Source organism: Galleria mellonella, unplaced genomic scaffold, assembly GCF_026898425.1.
Source record: "Galleria mellonella isolate WM207_F2 unplaced genomic scaffold, CSIRO_AGI_GalMel_v1 utg778, whole genome shotgun sequence".
Taxonomy (NCBI): Eukaryota; Metazoa; Arthropoda; class Insecta; order Lepidoptera; family Pyralidae; genus Galleria; species Galleria mellonella.
In genome coordinates, this window is record NW_026442150.1 from 961,619 (window position 1) to 982,328 (window position 20,710).

Consider the following 20,710-nt stretch of genomic DNA (forward strand, 5'->3'; position numbering starts at 1 on the left):
GCAAACGACTTTTGTACAAAGTCTCCCTCTGGAAATTAAGCTGTGTGATGTTTTCAGAAGGACGCTGCTACCTATTCTGCCTTTTTTTTGTGTATGTATGTTGTAATTTGTGTGCTGTAAGTAATACAAATAAAATTATCTATCTATCTATCCCTCGACGCCCTATATTACCTTGGTGAAAATGTTCAGTTATGCTAGTTGAACGCTCCCTTTATTTAATCTCTTTATTTAATTCAGAGGGAGACTTTGTACAAAAGTCGATTGCTTGGATACCTCTGTTCTATTCGTGTTTCTACCGTGAAGCAGTTCTATTTGTATGGCTGTATTTCGGTTTGAAGGGTGGGATATGGCGTAACAGTATACTCTGTTATGTCCGTGGTACTGCTCATGTCTATAGGCGACGGTTACCACTTTCCATCAGGTGGAGCGTCAGATTGTTTGCCATTCTAAGTTGTATAAAAAAAAAAAACTCCCTCTCTCTCTAGCTCCCTCCAATTAATTTAATAAAATTTAATAAGTTTCCACTAGAGAACTTGTAACTTACCCTGAATATTGGCAACTTGTACGTAACACTCTCGTCGCAGAGTCGCGACCATGCCTGCCTACTTAAAATGCTTTCATAAAACTTTTCCACCGGCCGCCGTTTGCATATGGCCGCGCTCAAACAATTGTACATTTTATATTGAAATCGTCTGAAAACATCAAGAGTTTATTTATTTATTTATTAATAAGAGTTATAATCTATTTAAATAGAATTTAGAAAAAGAAAGGAATTACTCGATTCGGTTATATTATTTTTTATTTTTAATCTATACTTATAATAAATCTGTAGCGAGGTCAATTCTGTACATGAAATATATTTACAAAATAACTATCAGCGGGTGATTAGTGATCGATACTGATGCCAAAAATGCAATCAGTAAAATTTATGTCTGTCTGTCGTGTATATTCGTTATAGAAACAAAAACTACTCGACGGATTTTAACGAAACTTGGTACAATTATTCTTCATACTCCCGGGCAGGTTATAGTATACTTTTCATCACGCTACGATCAATAGGAGCAGAGCAGTGAAGGGAAATGTTGGAAAAACGGGAGAAGTTACTCCATTTTCAAGCTACCGTCGTGTGTGCAGCCTTAATGGCCACTTTTTAAAATGTAAAAACGTCCACCCGTGTGAGGCCGGGACGGGCCGCTAGTTTTAAATAATTTTGGTGGGCAAACTAAAATATGGTACAAAAGGCGGACTCAATGCTAACAGCATTCTCTACCAGTCAACCTTTGGGATGAACAGTAAATCACAAACGCGGTACTACATTATTGGGGTAGGTAAAGAAAATAACAACTAAAAATGTATACCTATACTTAATAAATAATATATATAAATATAATATATATATATATATATATATATATATATATATATATATATATATATATATATATATATATTGAAATATGGGGGAAAAGGATTGTTAGTAACGAGGTCTAATAGCCCCGTTGCTAGCAATTGACCCTTTCAAGTCGACCTCCACGCGTTTCCCCTGTAAACCATCATGTTTAATTCTTGTCGAATTCATCATGGTGGGCCAACTGACCTGCATTCATTCTCACCTATCATCTTCCACTGGTGTCCCGCCAGTGTATACTGATAGCGCGGGCGGGGTTACCATTCCATTATCATCTATTAAAAAAAAAAACTCACTTGAAATCTGCCCTGAGTGCATCATCAGCAGCAGCAGGGCAGTCTTCGAGGCGGAGCGTGACGCACAGCTTGCAGCCTTCCCTGATCAGGTAGTACGGGTCCTTGACTTCTGTTTCGCTGTAGAGTATCGCCTGAGGGGACTGTAAGGATTGAAGCGGAATCTGCAAATAGAATAGATACTCTTTATTGTTTCGGAGTGCGGCGAGAGCGAGTACGCGATAGTGGAGAGGGAGATGCAGGCGTCGGTGCGCGCGCACCGGGACCACGCCGGCGGACACTTCAGCCACTACAACGTCGTCAGGGTGACGTATACCGATATACAGCCGGGGCTGGTGGGGACTGCCAGACACTCTCTATTGCCTCCTCCAAAAGATTACAATAGTAAACTTGTTATAGATACAAACAATAACAAGAAATGATCACAGTGAGACAACAATGGGCGGCCTTATCGCTGAGAGCGATCTCTTGCAGCCAACCTTTGGATGGAGAGGAGTAATTATAAACAGTATGGCTGGAGGCACGATGTCTACATCATGCCAAATGAATTATACTTGTTTTTGAATTTTAAAAATGGGGCAGTAACCATTTTTTTTTTTACAACTTAGAATGGCAAACAAGCTGACGGTCCACCAGATGGAAAATGGTAACCGTCGCCTATAGACATGAGCAGTACCGTGGCATATAACAGAGTATACTGTTTCGCCCCTGATACCCCCCATGCGTTGCCATTCCTGAGGACTGACTAAATACTTGTCTAATTTTGTTTGGTGACCGACCACTTTAACCAATTGCTGTGAAACTTGGTATATGCATACTATACACATAACGGAGAGTATACTGCCATGACAATGATGACCTCCGTGTATTGATATCCCTGAGTACTATGGTGTTTTTTTTTTACAACACTGGAGGCAAGCGAGCATGCGGCTCACCTGATGGTAAGTGACTACCGCCGCCCATGTTATGTCTCCCGCCTGCGCTAAGGGTGTTCACTGGGGGGGCACCAGTGAGGGATAATAGGTGAGAATTTTAAAGGCAGGTCGCAGAATACGCCTGGATTTCGACACGTTGATTTCCAGGGGTGATTACATGGGGGTTGATCTGACAGGGTATATTGCTAGCAATGGGTCTGGTTTTTTTTTTAATGGGTGAAAATGGCATGGTAGCCCTGCCTGCGCTATCGGTATACGCTGGCGAAGTACCAGTGAGAGGTGATAAGTGAGGATGAAAAGACAGGTCAGTTAGCCCATCATGACGAATTCAACGATAAATTAGTTACGGTAGTTTCCAGGGGGAACCGCGTGGAGGTCGACCCGATAGGGTATATTGATAGCAATAAGGACTAAACTCCGCATTAGGGCGGAAGGGATTGTTAGTAATGGGACTATCAGTTCCATTTCTAACAATTTACCCTGTCAGATCGACCTCCCCGTGGTCCCCTCTGAGAACCATCGTGCTGAATGCTAGGTGTATCCATCACGATGGGCTAACTGACCTGTCTTTTCATCCTCACCTATCATCCATCACTGGTGCTCCGCCAGCGTATACAGTTAACGCACGCGGGGTTACCATTCCATTATCATCCACTAATAAAAACCTCCCCATTACTAACAATCCCTTCCCCCTGCAATGGGAATTATAGTCAGCACTACAATCCCCCTCCCCCCTTTAATACGCCTGTGGGCGCTAACCTTTTCAAACGCTACTTGCAGTAACGTGAGGGCGCGGATGCGGTCTACCACGCATTTGTGGTACAAGGACAAGCTTGCGGCAGACACCCTTGGTATGAGGCGTAGCTTCCTCAGCAGGTCCTGAATGGTCGTCGAGAAGAAGCGCTCGCAGAACGCTGGTGTTGCGTATCTAGAGAAGTGATCCCATTATTTGTACTAATAGTTTTAAGAATAGACTTAAAGAGCAAGTTCTATCCTTTTGAGCATATATTATGTGTTTCTATGTACATACATATATATGTGTGTGAGTATATGAGCATATAAGTGCGTGTGTGCGTGCGTGTGTGCGTGCGTGCGTGCGTGCGTGCGTGCGTGCGTGCGTGCGTGCGTGCGTACGTGTGTGTGTGTCACTTAATTTTTTTTTTAATCCTTTTATTCTATTTCTCATGACAAAAATTGTAAAATAAAAAAATATTAGCGTATAGTTTTGTAAATGTAAAGCTACTTTGTAGTTAAATAGTAATAATACAGAGAGATAACGTTACTCATCCTACCACATAGATATTTAATATTTATTTATTCTGATTCGATACATATAGCACGATTCAAGTGTATAGATAGATCTTACACAACATGATGGCTTAACAACTAGAACATAATAAATCTTAAGATCACACCAGAAATAAAAAAAAAAATTACACTAGTTATTCTGTGAAACAAATAACTGACAATACCCACCTAGCAATGTTAGTTTTTTACATCAAAATAGACTACAAAATGAAATGAAATGTATCTACTTCGTAACACCAACGCCAAGTAATGTGAGGGTAGTTTGGGCAACGAAAATGGTTCATAACCATTTTCGTTGCCCAAACTACCCTCTAATATATTTTATGTTTATCGTACCTACTCATAAAGATTCTGTTTTATATAATGCAAAGGATTAATTTAGAGTAATCAAAGCACCTGACAAGAAATTATTACATCATGGAAAATAGGCAATGAGGTTAATCATTAATTCATAAGTATTTCTTGGATGTAAAAAAGTTATTCATAATAATAAAAATATATATATATATATATATATATATATATATATATATATATATATATATATTCCCACAATACCCGTTCACCTCCCACAAGGCGTATGTGTATGTATATCAATAATTACTAGTACCGCATTCGAGTATTCTGACACTTCCCTATGGTTGACTGGGAGAGAATGCTTTTAGCATTAAGTCCGCCATGTATACATATTTGTACTAATGAATAAATAAAAATATCATAATTAGTGTACCTCAAGGCACATTATTATTACATATCGGTATATAAAATGTTGAGTGTTACGACTAGAGGGGGGAGAAGGGATTGTTAGTAATGGAGACGAAGAATCCCATTACTAGCAATATACCCAACCAGGTCGACCTCCTCGCGGTTCCCCCTGGAAACTATCATGGTTAATTCCCAATGAATTCATCATGATGGGCTAACTGGCCTGTTTTCATTCTCATCTATCAGCCTTCACTGGTGCTCCGCCAGCGTATCCTGTTAGCGCAGGCGGGGTTGCCATACCATTAAAAAAAAAGAGTGTTACAACTCACCTAAGCAGTGGCACCATGATCCGTTGACACACGCCGAGCGTGAGACCGCCCCAGCAGCGCCTGTAGGCCGCTTCATACATCTCCATACGCTCCGAACGAGCGAGCGACGCCGCGCAGCAGGCCATCGCCTCATCCCACCATCCTCGCGTGTCATCACCTGCATTTTTTTTTTTTGCATTTTGAGAGAGAGTTATTTTTTTTTTATGCAACTTAGAATGGCAAACAAGCTGACGGCCCACTTGATGGAAAGTGGTAACAGTCGCTTATAGACACGAGCAGTACCGTGGATATAACAGAGTATACTGTTTCGCCCGTGGTACGCCCCTGCTTTGCCATTCCTGACGACTAAGGTGTTATTCCTCTGTACCCTGTAAATTCACAGCCATATCCCATCCTTCAAACCGGAACATGCAAACACAACTGCTTCACGGTAGAAACACGAATGGGACAGAGGTGGCCAAGCAATTGACTTTTGTACAAAGTCTCCCTCTGGTAAATATATAGTCATAAGCTACTTTCAAGAATCTAATTAAAGCCCACTGCCTATCATTATATTTTCTCTCTTTGTCTCTCTCTCTTTCACTCTCTCTCTTGTTTTGTTTTTGTGTGTGAAACAATTGTATATATGATTAATGTAATTATTATTTCAGCCGTTTCACCCAAAAAAAAGTTACCACGCTTGTCAGGCGGATTGGCAACCGCAGTTAGGATTTTAGAGATGCTTTAAGAGAGACGCTGCTGCCTTCTCTTCGCCCTTCCTTAGTCGCCTTTTACGACACCTACGAGAAAGGAAGGGGTGGAGTACACGGCGATTAATTTCTACATAGAAACTAGGCATGCCGTGGCCTGGAAACGAGGGCATAACATCAACGAGGGTGAGCACGAAGGTTCCAGAAACGTCTGGCCTCTGTTTACTCTCCAGAACTCCTCATAGAACCGCCAGACCAGATATTTACACGGGAACTGGACGTGCTATGCTCTGGCGAATAAGACATCTGGCGAAGAATCATCAGCGAGAATAAGAACGACATCCAGCAGTTTCTGACCCTTGTTTACTATCAAGACCCCTTCAAAGGACAGCCAGAACAGATATCTACACAGAAACTGGGCGTCTTATGCTCTGAAGACGAGGACATACCATAAGAAAAGGTGAGCACAATGTCCAGCATCTTTTGGTTCCTGTCTACTATCCAGAACTCCTCACAGGATAGCCGGAGCAAATATCTATACGGGAACCGAACAGGTTGTGTTCTGGAGATGAGGACTTACTATCAGCGAGGGTGAGCACGATGTCCAGCAGCTTCAGGTCCCCGTTGGCCGCCAGAGCGTCCAGGGCGGCTCGCAGGGCCGCCCGGGCTCCGCCGCGCACCTCCGCCAGCGTCGCCGGCAGGCAGCTGGACGCGAACTGGGCGTAACACGCGCTACACACCAGATGTAGAATGATAATACCTTAGATTATATAGATATTGTATCCTTAGAAATACTTGGAGAAAAATTGGTCAACTTTTCATACAATTTTGAAAGAGACAAAAAAACACATCTCTCACACAACCACATATCTCTCACACAACCCCACGTATCTCTCACACAACCACACGTATCTCTCACACAACCACACGTATCTCTCGCATAAACACACATCTCTCAGACAACTACACATATATCTCACACAACCACACGTATCTCTCACACAATCACACGTATCTCTCACACAACCACACGTATCTCTCGCATAAACACACATCTCTCAGACAACTACACATATATCTCGCACAACCACACGTATCTCTCGCATAAACACACATCTCTCAGACAACTACACATATATCTCGCACAACCACACGTATCTCTCACACAACCACACGTATCTCTCACACAACCACACATATCTCTATCACACACACAAATCCCATATTTTCACACAATGAGTTCGATTCTGGGGCGCCCATTCTCAAAACTATTTCTAAAATAAAGATTTCAATTTGATATCACAGGGAAACCTTTATCGTAATTACCAATATTAATAACATTTCTAAGAAAATTATTATAAATTTTGTTTATGACATTCCATAAAATATACCATATATAGATACCTAAAACCTTCGCCAGACGGCAGCACCGTTACAAGACTTGTTTTACACTCGCGACTTGTGTCGGAGGCGAGCTGATCGGCCACCCACCGTAGCGGGTTCGAGTCCGGACCTAGCTTTTTAGGCAAACAAGACATGTTGTACAGCAGACGTCGTTTCTGATGGAAATTTGTTCTCGCTTCATATACCGGCCATAGCTGTAATATTAACAAATACACATAAATCAAATTTATAGTAAGCATATCACTTTTTTCTATACCACTGAAATGGTAAACAAGCATACGGCCCACCTGATGGTAAGTGGTTACCGTAGCCTATGAACGCCTGCAATACCAGGGGCATTACGCGTGCGTTGCCGACCCTGATAAAACCTCTTTAGCCCTTTTTTGAAGAACCCCATGCTGTAGCCTCTTAGAAAAACCTCGACAGGGAGCTCATTGCATAACCTGAGTTTTCGTGGGAGGAAATATCTTTGAAACCGCGCTGTACGCGACTATCTAGGCTCTAAGGTGAACTCCTTGTCGATGGCGGGCTGTATAATGGTAACTAAAACATATAGGGGGGGGGGGGGAGTGATTATTAGCAATGCGGACTACCAGTCTCATTTCTTGCATTATACACTGTCAGGCGACCTCCACGTAGTCTCGTCTGGAAACAAACATGCTGAATCCCAACTGTATTCATTACGATGGGCTAACTGACCTGCCTTGTCATTCTCACCTATCATCCCTCACTGGTGCCCCGTTAGTGTAGCCATTCCATTATTAGCCATTAAAAAAAAAACGAAAATATATAAATATTACTATATATTACTAAAATTATAAATATAAAAGTGAGTATGTTTGATTGTTACCTCATGTTGGAAACTCCAACAAAAATTAATACTGGCATAAAAACTTTTTATTATATTTTTTAATTTCAAATAAAGAATAAATAAAATTGTCATAAAAATGGAGAATAAAAAAATTGTATTCCTAATTAACTTTGGCCTTTTATATATTAAATCCATGTATCTATATTGAGTACAATACAAAATTTGGTCCATTTCGAGCATCGTAAGGCAAGAAACAGCGAATTACAAAAAATCTCAGTTCAATATACGTGGATACGAGAAGCGCCATTGTTTCAAGAATACAACATATATGAAATCTATTCTCCTCCGTGCGTTCGACAGGCGATTGCAATTTTGTTGAAGTCTACAAGTAAATATTATATATTTCTCCGAGTGGTAACTACAATTTCTTTAGTTGTCAATTAAGAGATTTATATAGACGACGACAAACGATTATCTCAGTTGGCCTGCAAGAAAAATATACATCGAACAACGGCAAATTCATTCATGACACGAGGTGGGAACTACGATTTTTATATTCAATAAATACATTTGAACATTTTCCATAACATCTACATATTTTAATTTTGTGGCAATCGTCGTGCAATGGCCACTGATAGTGAAACTTCACTACGCGCCTCGCGAGGCTATGTTAAAGGGGCGATTACTCGTCTTCACAGTTTTGTTAGCAACGAGTCTGAATTAGAAGAAAGTACCTTACAGGCCCTTACAACGCGTAAAGAAAGACTGCTCACAGCCTTCCGTGAATATGAAGGATTTAATATGCGGATTCTTTCAATGCGACCAGATGATGATGAGGACGTAGCAGCTGTTGAAGATAAATATCTATATACTCTTACCGTTCTTAATGAAGTGATTAGCCGTAAGACTTATAGTGTAGAGGACTCTAAAGGTCATGTTAGTACTATTGCACGATCAAAAACTAAGTTGCCCGCGATTCAAATGTCCATATTTTCTGGTAATTATGTTGAATATGTAGCGTTTCAATCATTGTTTACTTCATTGATTCATAATGACTTAACACTAGATAATGTTCAGAAGTTGTATTATCTTAGGTCTTATTTAAAAAACGAACCGTATGATCTTATTAAGAACTTACCATTAACAGCCAGTAGCTATGATCAAGCTAGACAATTATTGGAGGAGAGGTATAACAATAGGTATCGTATTGTAAATGAACATATTGGTCAATTACTAGACTTACCTGCGCTTGTCAAATCAACCCCTGAAAACATTCGAGATTTTGTAGCGAGTCTTAAGCAGACTTTGGCTGCTCTGCAAAACTTAGATGTGAAGGTTGAAACTTGGGATCCAATAATTGTTTGTATTCTTAATCGTAAGTTAGATACATACACGGCTCGGTCGTATCAAATGGAGAAAGATACTGCCGAGGAACACAGCGTCAAGCACTTCATCGAGTATCTTGAGAAGAGGGCACTTGCATTGGAGAACGCTGCGCCGTCAACTGCGATGCCATCTACCAAGGCCAAGGGTTTATCAGTCAACGTAGCGGCTGCTGGTGAGAAAGTGGTGACGTGTCATTACTGTAAGTCTAACAATCATAAATTATTTTCCTGTAATACATTCAAATTAATAACTTCTGTGGAACGCTATAAATTCTGTAAAGACAATAAGTTATGTCTGATTTGTTTGAATAAGCACAATGGAAAATGCAAATTTCATTTCAAATGCGATCAGTGCAAAAAGGCACACAATTCACTAGTTCATCATGACGAATGTGACGAAGGTCCTGTTTCCTTATTATCCAAGGGCCACGATTCTAATGTTTTGCTTCCCACAGTAAAAGTGAAATTATTCACAAAGGATAAAAAGACGATAATAGTGAAGGCGATTTTAGATACGGGTTCACAAGCCTCCCTCGCTACGAGCAAGTTAATCCAGCAATTGGGTTTAACTCCAACACCCCACAATACAAATATAATAGGTGTAGGCAATGCTCAGAATAATACAAGATTTTGTATTCCATTAAACATACACTCTGTGAATTCTTCTTTTAATATGACTGCCAATTTTTATGTAGTCGAAAAAATTACCTGCAAGCATCCACAAACAAAACTTGATATTCGGCAATTGAAATTACCTCCCAATATAGTGTTGGCAGATGATCAATTTGATGTTCCATCTGAAATAAATCTCTTAATGGGTGCTGACATATTTTTCCATGTGATAATGCCCAATGAGCCTGAGCGACCGTGGTCTCGAAATCTGCACCGGCCGCTACCTAGTCAAGATGACATTACGCCCTGCATTATCAATACACGTTTTGGATATATTATTGGTGGTTTAATGCTTGAATATCAGCAAGCTTCAAAACAGGTAACATCACTATTATGTATTAAATGCGATCCTGAAATCAATGATAATATCAAATTATTTTGGGAAGCTGAGAGTATACCACAAACCTTTTCTGAGAATCAAAGTGAACAAGAGTTAGCTGAAACTATCTTTCAGAATTCTGTAGAATTGATTGATAATAGATACCAGGTGAATTTACCTCTTAAAGTCGAGGATAATGAAATTCATAATTACTTGGGCAATTCTTTTGTTTTAGCTTGGTATCGATTTTTAAGTTTGGAAAGGCGTTTACAAAATAATATTAATCTATTGTCAGAATATAATAAATTTATTCATGAATATGTAGAGCTAGGTCATGGCGATTTTATTAATTTTGATTTCTATGATTTTGACAAAGATGCTGTATATTTTTTACCGCATCATGCGGTCATTAATGAATCGAGTAAAACTACTCGCACAAGAGTCGTTTTGGATGCCTCAATGAAGACGGATAAAAAGGTTTCATTAAACGATTTATTACTGAATGGGCCTTCAGTCCAGAAAGAGCTTTTTGATGTAATTTTATTGTTCCGAATTGGTAAATATACGTTTTTCACGGATATAAGGCGTATGTTTAGGAATATTCTGGTGAATCCCAAACACAGGGCTCTTCAAAATATTCTTTGGCGAAATAATCCTGATGAGGCAATAAAATGTATACGTTTAAATACTGTTACGTACGGTATGAAAAGTTCAAGTTATTTATTAACTCGTTGTTTACTCGAACTTACTAAACTATTTGGTCAAGAATTTCCTATAGCTTAATTTATATTGCGAAACTGTACTTATGTCGATGATATCCTCTATTCGTCATCAGATCTTAGTGAAATAAAAGAAGCTAAGCAACAATTACAGTCTTTGCTACAAAAAGGAAGTTTCGAAACACATAAATGGTCAGCTAATGATCCAGAAATTTTGTCTGATATTCCAATTAGTAAACAACATTTTGACGAGCTAGAGTTGCAAAAGGATAATTATAGCATGAAAGTATTAGGTTTAAATCTAGATGTAAAGAATGATTGGTTTAATATCACATGCCCAGAAACTATTGATATAAAATCGGTAACAAAAAGTCAATTTTAAGCTGTATTGCTAAGTTTTATGATCCACTTGGCTTTGTGTGTCCAATTATAGTAAAGGCTAAGATTATTATGCAGAAACTGTGGGCTGAAGGTATTGGTTGGGATGCTTCTGCTTCCGATCATGTTAAAGAAGAATGGTTGTTTTTTATTGACGGTCTCAAGGCAATGGAACCTATTCATATTAATAGAAATATACCAATTCCATCAAGTTCTAAGGCTGTGCAATTGATCGGCTTTGCTGATGCCTCAAGTAAAATAGGCTACGGATGCTGTGTATATCTTAGAACGGTAGACTCTGATTGTAATGTGCGCATGTTTCTTTTATGTGCGAAGTCCAGAATTAATTCGTTTTCGAAACCAATAACGATACCACGGTTAGAGTTGAATGCGGCCTTATTGCTATCAAGTCTAGTACGGAGGACATATGAAACGTTACAGCTCAAACTTTCAATTGATAGTGTTTATCTCTTTACCGATTCTAAGATTGTTTTAGGTTGGTTGAATACTGATATTTTTAATTTACAAGCATATGTGGCTAACCGAGTAAAAGTGATTACAGAAAAAACTGTACAATTTCAATGGAATTATGTTAACACAAAGGAAAATCCAGCCGATTTAATAAGTAGAGGTATAGATCCAAAAGAATTACCATCTTGCTCTCTATGGTGGGACGGACCAGACTTTCTAAAAGACAATAGGTACAATTTTACAAACAAGGCTTCCTTACCTATTGACTTACCTGAATTGAAGAATTCTGGTGCGGCTGTAAATTCCTCTAAGGTAGTATCCCTCTCAACACAAATAAAGAGTGATATCTATCAGCTTATAGATAAGTACTCGGATATAAATAAAATGATCAGGGTGTTAGCCTACATATTAAGATTTTGTCATAATCTTAAAAATAAAAATGATCAGATTAAATGTAATTATTTAACTACAAAAGAATTGCAACAGTCATCGCAAAACATTATTAAACACGAACAAAGTATCCATTTTAGCAAGGAAATAAAATCGTTGACTGAAAGCAAAGATGTAGAGGGTATTTTAAAACCTCTTCATATTTTCCTGGATAAGCACGGTCTAATAAGGGTAGGTGGAAGGCTTCATAATGCTGAAATATCTTATAATCAAAAACATCCTATTGTTTTACCGAAGCAATCGAGAATAACCGAACTTATAATTCAGAATGAACATATTAGATTATTTCATGCAGGTCCGAAGTTGCTCCTTTCGAGTCTTAATCAAAGGTACTGGCTGATTAATGGCATGCGACAAGTTAAGAAAATAACTTATAGATGTCTTGTTTGCTTTAAATTGAAGGCAGAGGCGGCAAAGCAACTGATGGGTTCGCTACCATATCAACGTGTTACTGCCTGTAGGCCTTTCCAGACCGTTGGCGTAGATTTTGCCGGTCCACTTCGAGTTAAGAATTCTAGAGTCAGACGTGCAATCGAAACTAAAGGTTATATATGTGTATTTGTTTGTTTCGTAACGAAGGCGGTTCATCTTGAACTAGCTTCAGATTTGAGCACCGAAACCTTTCTCGCCTGTTTTAAAAGGTTCATTTCGAGACGTGGCCTTCCCAGTGAAATTTTCGCTGATAATGGAGGTGCTTTCAAGGGTGCGGCGAACCAATTTGTTGAACTTTACCGGCTCCAAGTTTCCAAGGGTCATCAAACGCGAATACAAGCGTATGCAGCGCAGCAAGGGGTGAAATTTCACTTCATACCCAGTTATTCACCTACTTTTGCTGGCCTGGCAGAAGCTGCTGTCAAGAGTACCAAATTTCATTTAAAAAGGATTTTACAAAAGCTTTTGTTAACATATGAGCAATTGTACACAATTTTAGTTCAGATAGAGGGTGTCTTAAATTCAAGGCCTATTTTACCTATGAGTTCTGATATAACGGATTTTAGTTATCTAACTCCCGGTCATTTCTTGACTGGTAATGCTATTGTAGCTTATCCTGAAAATGATGTATCAGATTTACCTATTAATAGACTAAGTTTTTGGAAACAATGTGAACATTTAAAACAATGTTTTTGGAAAATATGGCATAAGTACTATTTAAATGCTTTGCAGTTTAGATCCAAATGGCAAAAGAGTTACCCTAATGTAACAGTAGGAATGTTGGTGATACTCAAGGACCCAAACAATCCTCCTTTGCACTGGCCTATGGCTAGAATAAGTAAGGTTTTTCCAGGTAGAGATGGGAAGGTTAGAGCTTTCGAAGTTGTAACACCTAATGGTAAAACTTATAAACGTTCCTTATCTGGTATATGTATTCTTCCTATAAATGATGCCTAGATTTAATTATTATTTGCTCATTTTAAACTGCTTTCTTTTTCTTCTTTTTTTAATGTATAACGATAAAGAGAAGTAGGAATATGTTATTTGTAATTGTTTAGTTATTTATACAATTTGTTATTGTTATACTTATTGTAATGTAATTGGGCATCACCCACAATATTGGATTTACTAATATAACCATCAACTGTAATATTTTTATGGTTCTGTTATGTTTATGCAAGTTGTATTAGTATGAAATAAAGACATTTTCTGTTATATGTTATATATTGTGCAGCACATGTTACTGTTCTGGTAATTTATCCACTAATAAACCGCTGGTGTGGCGAGCATGTTGGAAACTCCAACAAAAATTAATACTGGCATAAAAAGTGCCTTTTGTTTATGCAACTTAGTTAGAATGGCAAACAAGCTGACGGCCCACCTGATGGAAAGTGGTAACCGTCGCCTATAGACATGAGCAGTACCATGGACATAACAGAATATACTATTTCGCCCATGATATCCACCATGCGTTGCCATTCCTGAGGGCTCAGGTGTTATTTCTCTGTACCCTGTAAATTCACTGCCATATCGCACCCTTCAAACCAAAACGCAGCCATGCAAACACAACTGCTTCACGGTAGAAACACGAATGGGCCAGAGGTGGCCAAGCAGACAACTTTTGTACAAAATCTCTCTCTGGTATTGGCCTTAACGTTTTAACCAGTTACTATGAAATTTGGTATACATCTACTATATGGGACGGACAAGGATAGTGGTATTTTTTATCCCGATCACACGAACGAAGTCGCAGGTAAAAACTAGTGAAAAATAAAAACTCTTACCTTATCAACCAATATCACAACTTCACTGGCATCGAGCGATCTCTTTCTAACATAAAACCTGACGATATCGTCCAATATGGAACAGCATTCCTCTAAGCCGGGCTCCAAAAGGATTCTATTTAAAAACGGAACCAACACATGTATGAAACGCGTACAAAATTTAATGCCCACTCTTTCGTTGCGTACGCCTTTCAAGTTCACACCTTCTAAAATTGTACTCTTAACATCGGCATCTGTCAAATACCTGACAGCTACTGTCAGGCAATCTGTCAAAAATGACATATGTCTCGTCTCGACTCTGTGATAGTTACTCAATATTGACGTATGCCAATTTTCGACTTCTTTTAATATCGGCTTCGATTCGAAAACACTTAGTAATATGGATAAAGCTTTTACTGTTGTCACGGAACTCTTTTCCGGGTACTGTTTGATGACACATAAAGTTATTTTCTCTAATGGCAACCTTTGGCACCAATCTTCGAAGCTAGATTGGACACTACTAGGTATAAATTTTAGAATATTTCTATACTTCGCGATACAATTTTCAAGTATTTTATGTGAATGAATAACATTTTCCGATTTTAGATTCTTTATTATTTTCGCTAAGAAATCCACAGTTTTCTGTAAAAGGAATTTTATATTATTATTATTATAGTATTAGCCGTGTGGTCCCGGCATAGAATGGACGACCCCTTCCATTCCCATGGGTGTCGTAAGAAGCGACGAAGACAACTTAATGATCGAGGGACAGGCGTTGTCTTTTAAGACATGTGAAGTGAATAAAAACTCGAAAGTAGTTAGAAGTAGCTTTATATTATTAAAGAAAAAAGAAATTATACAGAGAGAGTTCATGTATGCAACTACAATTTTTTTTTTTTTATATATAATTATAACATCGGGTAGAAGAAAAAAAAAATAAAAAAGATGACATGTAAATTTATTATGTCAGGTAAAAAGAACGCCTTCTTTTTAAAAATATCACAGCGTTCCTTTTAAAATACCACCAAAGCCTAACAGCTGTTGCCAACCCGCCTCCCAATCATGACAACAACTTGCAAAACCACCCAAAAGGGAATAGCCTATGTTCAACGGTGGACAATTAACTGCTTATATAGTAAACAGTGGGTTAGTTTTTAGACTAATACTAGAATAACTGGTTTTTTTCACAACTGAAATCAGTTTTTTTTTGGGACACAATCTTTAATTATTAGTTACTTTTGTCAGCATTTTTGTGTATCCCTTATAATAATAATAATTTAATTGCCAGAAACATAGATAATATGATGTTACAGTTTGTTTTTTAAACATACTGAACATTTTCAGTATGTTTCTTGATACAAATAAAGAGTTTATCTATCTATCAAAATTTTTAGGATTCGGTCAAGAGTCGAACCTACGCCCTTTGCAGTCTCCCTCTATATTAAGAGAATATCATATACCATACCTTGTAATGTAATTCCAATAGATTTGCAGCATATTCAATGAAAAACATCAGTACTGCGTCCAGCTTGAACAAATCTGGTCCAGCGCTGCTTGCATCCACATCGAAATCTTCAATAGCATACACTCTCTCCAATAAATCACTTCTCGTCAACATATTACTGTAATAACTCGAATGCAATCCGATTCGATTCCTCATTGTTGCCAACACATAAATACACTGGTACAATTCGAAATTCTTACAATCATAAACATCGAAAAACGAATCGTATATTATTGCACACTCCTGCTTTTCCGATTCGATCGCTTCTTTTATGAAACTTAATGATTTTGCTGTCAAATTGTTATAAATCTTAATATCGCTTTCCGTATTCAATTTTCGATGTACCATTAGATTGTTAATAATATTCTTCATCAATTCTCTAAGCGCTGTCACATCGAACAGTGCTATTTTCTCGACGTACGTTCTCGACGCGAGTTCGAACGTCGATACTGTTTCGAGTTCGTTTGTGGACGATATTAATTCGAGAATCCGCGGTAGTAGTGTGCGTGTGAGCGAATCATTCCGTTTTAAAGCGGATAATAGAATGTCCGTTATGTCCAAACCGGCGCGTCTCGTTATTGCTGGAATAAGAAAGTGAAGACATGTAGGGATGAAGGTGGGTGTCGTAAGAGGCTAAGGTAACTCAATGGTCGAGGAATGGGCAGCAGCGTCCCTTTTAAAACATCATTAAAGCCTTACTGCGATTGCTAAACCACCTGCCAAGAGTGGCAACTACTGGCAAAACTCACATTTTAAATCACAGTATTGTACATTTTTAGAATTGTCATGAAATGTAGTTTTTATAATAATGTGCCAAACTTGTGTAGTAAATTCTTTTTATTTTTTTACAAAAAGGTTTTTAGTTTTTAAAGTAACGGTAGGAAGATTCTAAAAAAAATAACATATGGCGTAAATTTACTGGGTACAGAGGAATAACACCTGAGTCCTCAGGAATGGCAACGTATGGGGAGTATCATGGGCGAAACAGTATACTCTGTTATGACCATTGCAATGCTCGTGTCTATAGGCGACGGTTACCACTTTCCATCAGGTGGGCCGTCAGTTTGTTTGCTATTCTAAGTTGCACAAAAAAAAATAGATAAATAGCTATTCCATTTTCACCCATTAAAAGAATACTCACAGTGAGTACTGGCCAGCATGAGCTGTGCCCTCTCGGCGGCAGTATGCAGCCCCTCATCCGACCCTGACTGCAGCACCACGCCCACCAGCTCGGTCAGCATCCGCCTGGCTCCTGGAGACGTTTCTTCGCTTATGTACTGGAATAAACATATTTTTTATTATATTATTTCAACTGTTAACTGCCCACTGCTGGACTTAAGCTTTTCCAATAAGGGAAGTTCTGTCAGTAGTTGCCACGCTTGGCAGGCGGGTTGGCAACCGCAGTTAGGCTTTTGGAGATGTTTTAAGAGGGACACTGCTGCCCATCCCTCGCCGTCCCTTAGTCGCCTCTTACGACACCCACGGGAAAGGAAGGGATGGCTAATTCTGCACCTGTGGCGGCATTGATGCAGTGCTGTATTAGAGATACTGTCACTACTTGGGGCTTTTCGAGGCTTCGTATTTCTGATCTCACGCTGCACTTGTCCCGGCGTAAAGACTACCAGGTAATTTTTTTAAAGGACGAATAGATGATAATGAAATGGTAACCCTACCTGCGCTAACGGTATACGCTGGTGAAGCACCAGTGAGAGATGATAGGTGAGGATGAAAAGGCAGGTTAATTAGCCCATCGTGATAATAACACTTAGAATTCAGTACGATGGTTTCCAGGGGGGACCGCGGGGAGGTTGACCTGACAGGATATATACTAACAATGGAAGTGGCAGTTTGCATTACTAATAATCCCTTCCCCCTTAGATTATCGAGTATTTTTTTTATGGACGATAATGGAATGATAACCCCGCCTTCGCTATCGGTATACACTGGCGGGGCACCAGCGAGGGGTGATAGATGAGGATGCAAAGGCAGGTCAGTCAGCCCATCGTGAATAATTCAACGATAAATTAGTCACGATAGTTTCCATGGGGAACCGCGTGGAGGTCGACATGATAGGGTGCATTGATAGCAATAAGGCTTAACCTGCCCATTACTAACAATCCCTCCCCCCAGACTACCGGGTCTTTGTACGGTGGCAGAGGTAGTGCCAGGTAGTTTTTGACGAATTTGTCGATCCTTGCAACATGTGCAGTATCTAATATCTGGTTAGGTTGGAACTGGCGTTCGAGATGGTCCACGTGGATTTCCGCACGGCCTGCTGTGAGGTTTTTGGCATTGGCATCCCTTCGCTCGCTAGTACAGGTCGGAGGTGGCTAAAATAAATGGTCATCAGTACCTGCAGTAAAGCGGGTAGCGCCCGTGGGGAGGCCCGCAGCGCGGCGTGGTGCAGGGCGACCCCCCGCACGCGGCCGCCTGCCGCCAGCCTACTGCACACCGCGCGGCACACTAGCGCCACGCCCGCACATATGGCTTCTCCAGTTTTAGAGCTCGACGTTATGTTTGCTAAAAAAAAAAAACAAACCCTCGATTAGTCACCCATAACTCGATGTTGGGAAAGGGATTGTTAATAATGGAGACTGAGAATCCCATTGCTAGCAATATACCCAACCAGGTCGATCTCCTCGCAGTTCCCCCTGGAAACTATCATGGTTTATTCCTGATGAATTTATCATCATGGGCTAACTGGCCTGTTTTCATTCTCATCTATCACGGTTCACTGTTGCTTCGCCGCCGTATCCCGTTAGCGCAGGCGGGGTTACCATACCATTTTCACCCATAAAAAATATATATATATATATTTACCTTAAATTATATAGATAGTGTCTCCATACAAATACTTCGAGAGAAGCAATAGTCAACTTTTTCATACAATTTTGTATGATAAATACTAAATAATACTATCAAGTATTGCTTTATATTTCCTCTATTCAATAATGCACCGCCTACTTATTTCTCTGTTCGCTCAATGGCCGACTGGTAGACAACACCGTCCGGTGTTCAGTCCGCCATATGTGCATAGAATTTGACTGTGCATTAAAGTTAATATATATATATATATATAAACTACACAATATATTAAATAACTATATAATACTAATAACAATTACGACATGAATACATACACAGCAATACTTAAATAATGAATAATAATAATAATAAGGAAATACGTAGCTATCGTGATACAATATCAATGGCTGGATAACATTGTAACGGATCCTTAGACTATTTCTAAAGTGAAAGAAGTGTCGTCCTCCTCTCTCGTACTCGCTGCGCCCAACACGGTCCATAATTGAAATGTTATCTACTAATTACATTATGGAATGAGTCATTGAAATCGCTGGTGGAAGATCCAAAAAAAAAACCAATTTTATAAATATAACTAAATTTAATTCTAAAATTTATTATTACAATAATAAGTGTCTTCAGATCGATGTGTGATCCGTAAGTGAAGTCATATCGAATCAAACATAAAGGAAATGGGTATTTTTGCTGCGTGAATGGAAATGCTGACTCGACGCATGTCTTTCTCGGTAGCGCACCTTCTTGCGTCGTGCTAGGTGGTCCGATCCGATCGCCGTTGAGGGTGTGTCGCAATACTTGATAGGTATCTACTATGACAAATGCAATAAGAAATAAATAAATAACACTCACGGTGAGCACACAGGACAGTCAATAGTTGATACAAGACATCCGTCTCTCCCTCCTCGACGGCTAACTCCAGCACTGATCGTAGATTTATCTGGAACAATTTTCATTACAATTGTACGGAGGTCAAGTTTAAAACAACTTTATTCGAATACACTTGTTTACAAGAACCAGAGGGAGACTTTGTACAAAAGTCGATTACTTGGGTACCTCTGTCCCATTCATGTTTCTACTGTGAAGCATTTGCTTTGAAGTGTTTGTATGGTTGTGTTTCGGTTTGAAGAGTGGGATATCGCGTGAATTTACAGGGTACAGAGGAATAACAATGGCAAACGAGCTGACGGCCCACCTGATGGAAAGTGGTAAGCGTCGCCTATAGAGATGAGCAGTACCATGGACATAACAGAGTATACTGTTTCGCCCATGATACCCCCCATGCGTTGCCATTCCTGAGGACTCAGGTGTTATTTCTCTGTACCCTATAAATTCACTGCCATATCCCATCCTTCAAACCGAAACACAGTCATGCAAACACAACTGCTCCACGGTTGAAACACGAATGGGACAGAAGTACCCAAGCATTCGACTTTTGTACAAAGTCTCCCTCCGGTAAAGGCATACAGTTACCTTCACATCTTTTCCCTGGTCAGCGTGAGGTATCCTCAGCGACAGGGCATCCTTCAGCTTCGCTATAACCGAGCTACTTGTCCTCCTATTATTGTTCACATCTGTTTTGCGGCCATATTTGCCTGTATTTAAAAGTATATTTAAAAAAATAGATATATTACTTACAGCATACAAATAACAATAGACATAGAGAGACGAACCCATGGATGGTTTAATTTTTCACTGCTTTAAGAGATTGCAGACTTTTTTTTTTTAACGTCTGGAAAATGCTTTATGCAGACCCATACACCTTGTGGGAGGTGAATGGGTACTGTGGGAATCCCCCCGTAAGGCGGGCGTGTACCCACCAAAAACTAGACGATATACCCTTGAGGTGCCATATGTCGGAGACATGGGTTCGCTTTGCAGACCTGAGTATATGATATTAATTTCAACTTGATACCTC

General features: G+C 39.4%; 1 protein-coding gene across 4 annotated transcripts in view; it reads right to left on the reverse strand.

Moving 5' to 3' along the window:
- The window catches only part of LOC113513711 (uncharacterized), an 84,330-nt gene that overhangs the window by 43,412 nt on the left and 20,208 nt on the right, over positions 1–20,710 (reverse strand). For 3 of the 4 annotated variants that reach the window (XM_052901286.1, XM_052901287.1, XM_052901285.1), the window contains exons 15-26: positions 20,266–20,387; positions 19,645–19,732; positions 18,329–18,495; positions 17,117–17,252; positions 15,937–16,556; positions 14,493–15,113; positions 7,072–7,265; positions 6,248–6,399; positions 4,979–5,135; positions 3,396–3,564; positions 1,705–1,865; positions 545–692 (exon numbers count right to left, since the gene is read on the reverse strand). In XM_052901286.1, coding sequence (XP_052757246.1) covers positions 545–692; positions 1,705–1,865; positions 3,396–3,564; positions 4,979–5,135; positions 6,248–6,399; positions 7,072–7,265; positions 14,493–15,113; positions 15,937–16,556; positions 17,117–17,252; positions 18,329–18,495; positions 19,645–19,732; positions 20,266–20,387 — 2,735 coding nt within the window. The remainder of the gene's footprint in view (positions 1–544; positions 693–1,704; positions 1,866–3,395; positions 3,565–4,978; positions 5,136–6,247; positions 6,400–7,071; positions 7,266–14,492; positions 15,114–15,936; positions 16,557–17,116; positions 17,253–18,328; positions 18,496–19,644; positions 19,733–20,265; positions 20,388–20,710) is intronic. The other variant, XM_052901288.1, reaches the window with a different exon arrangement.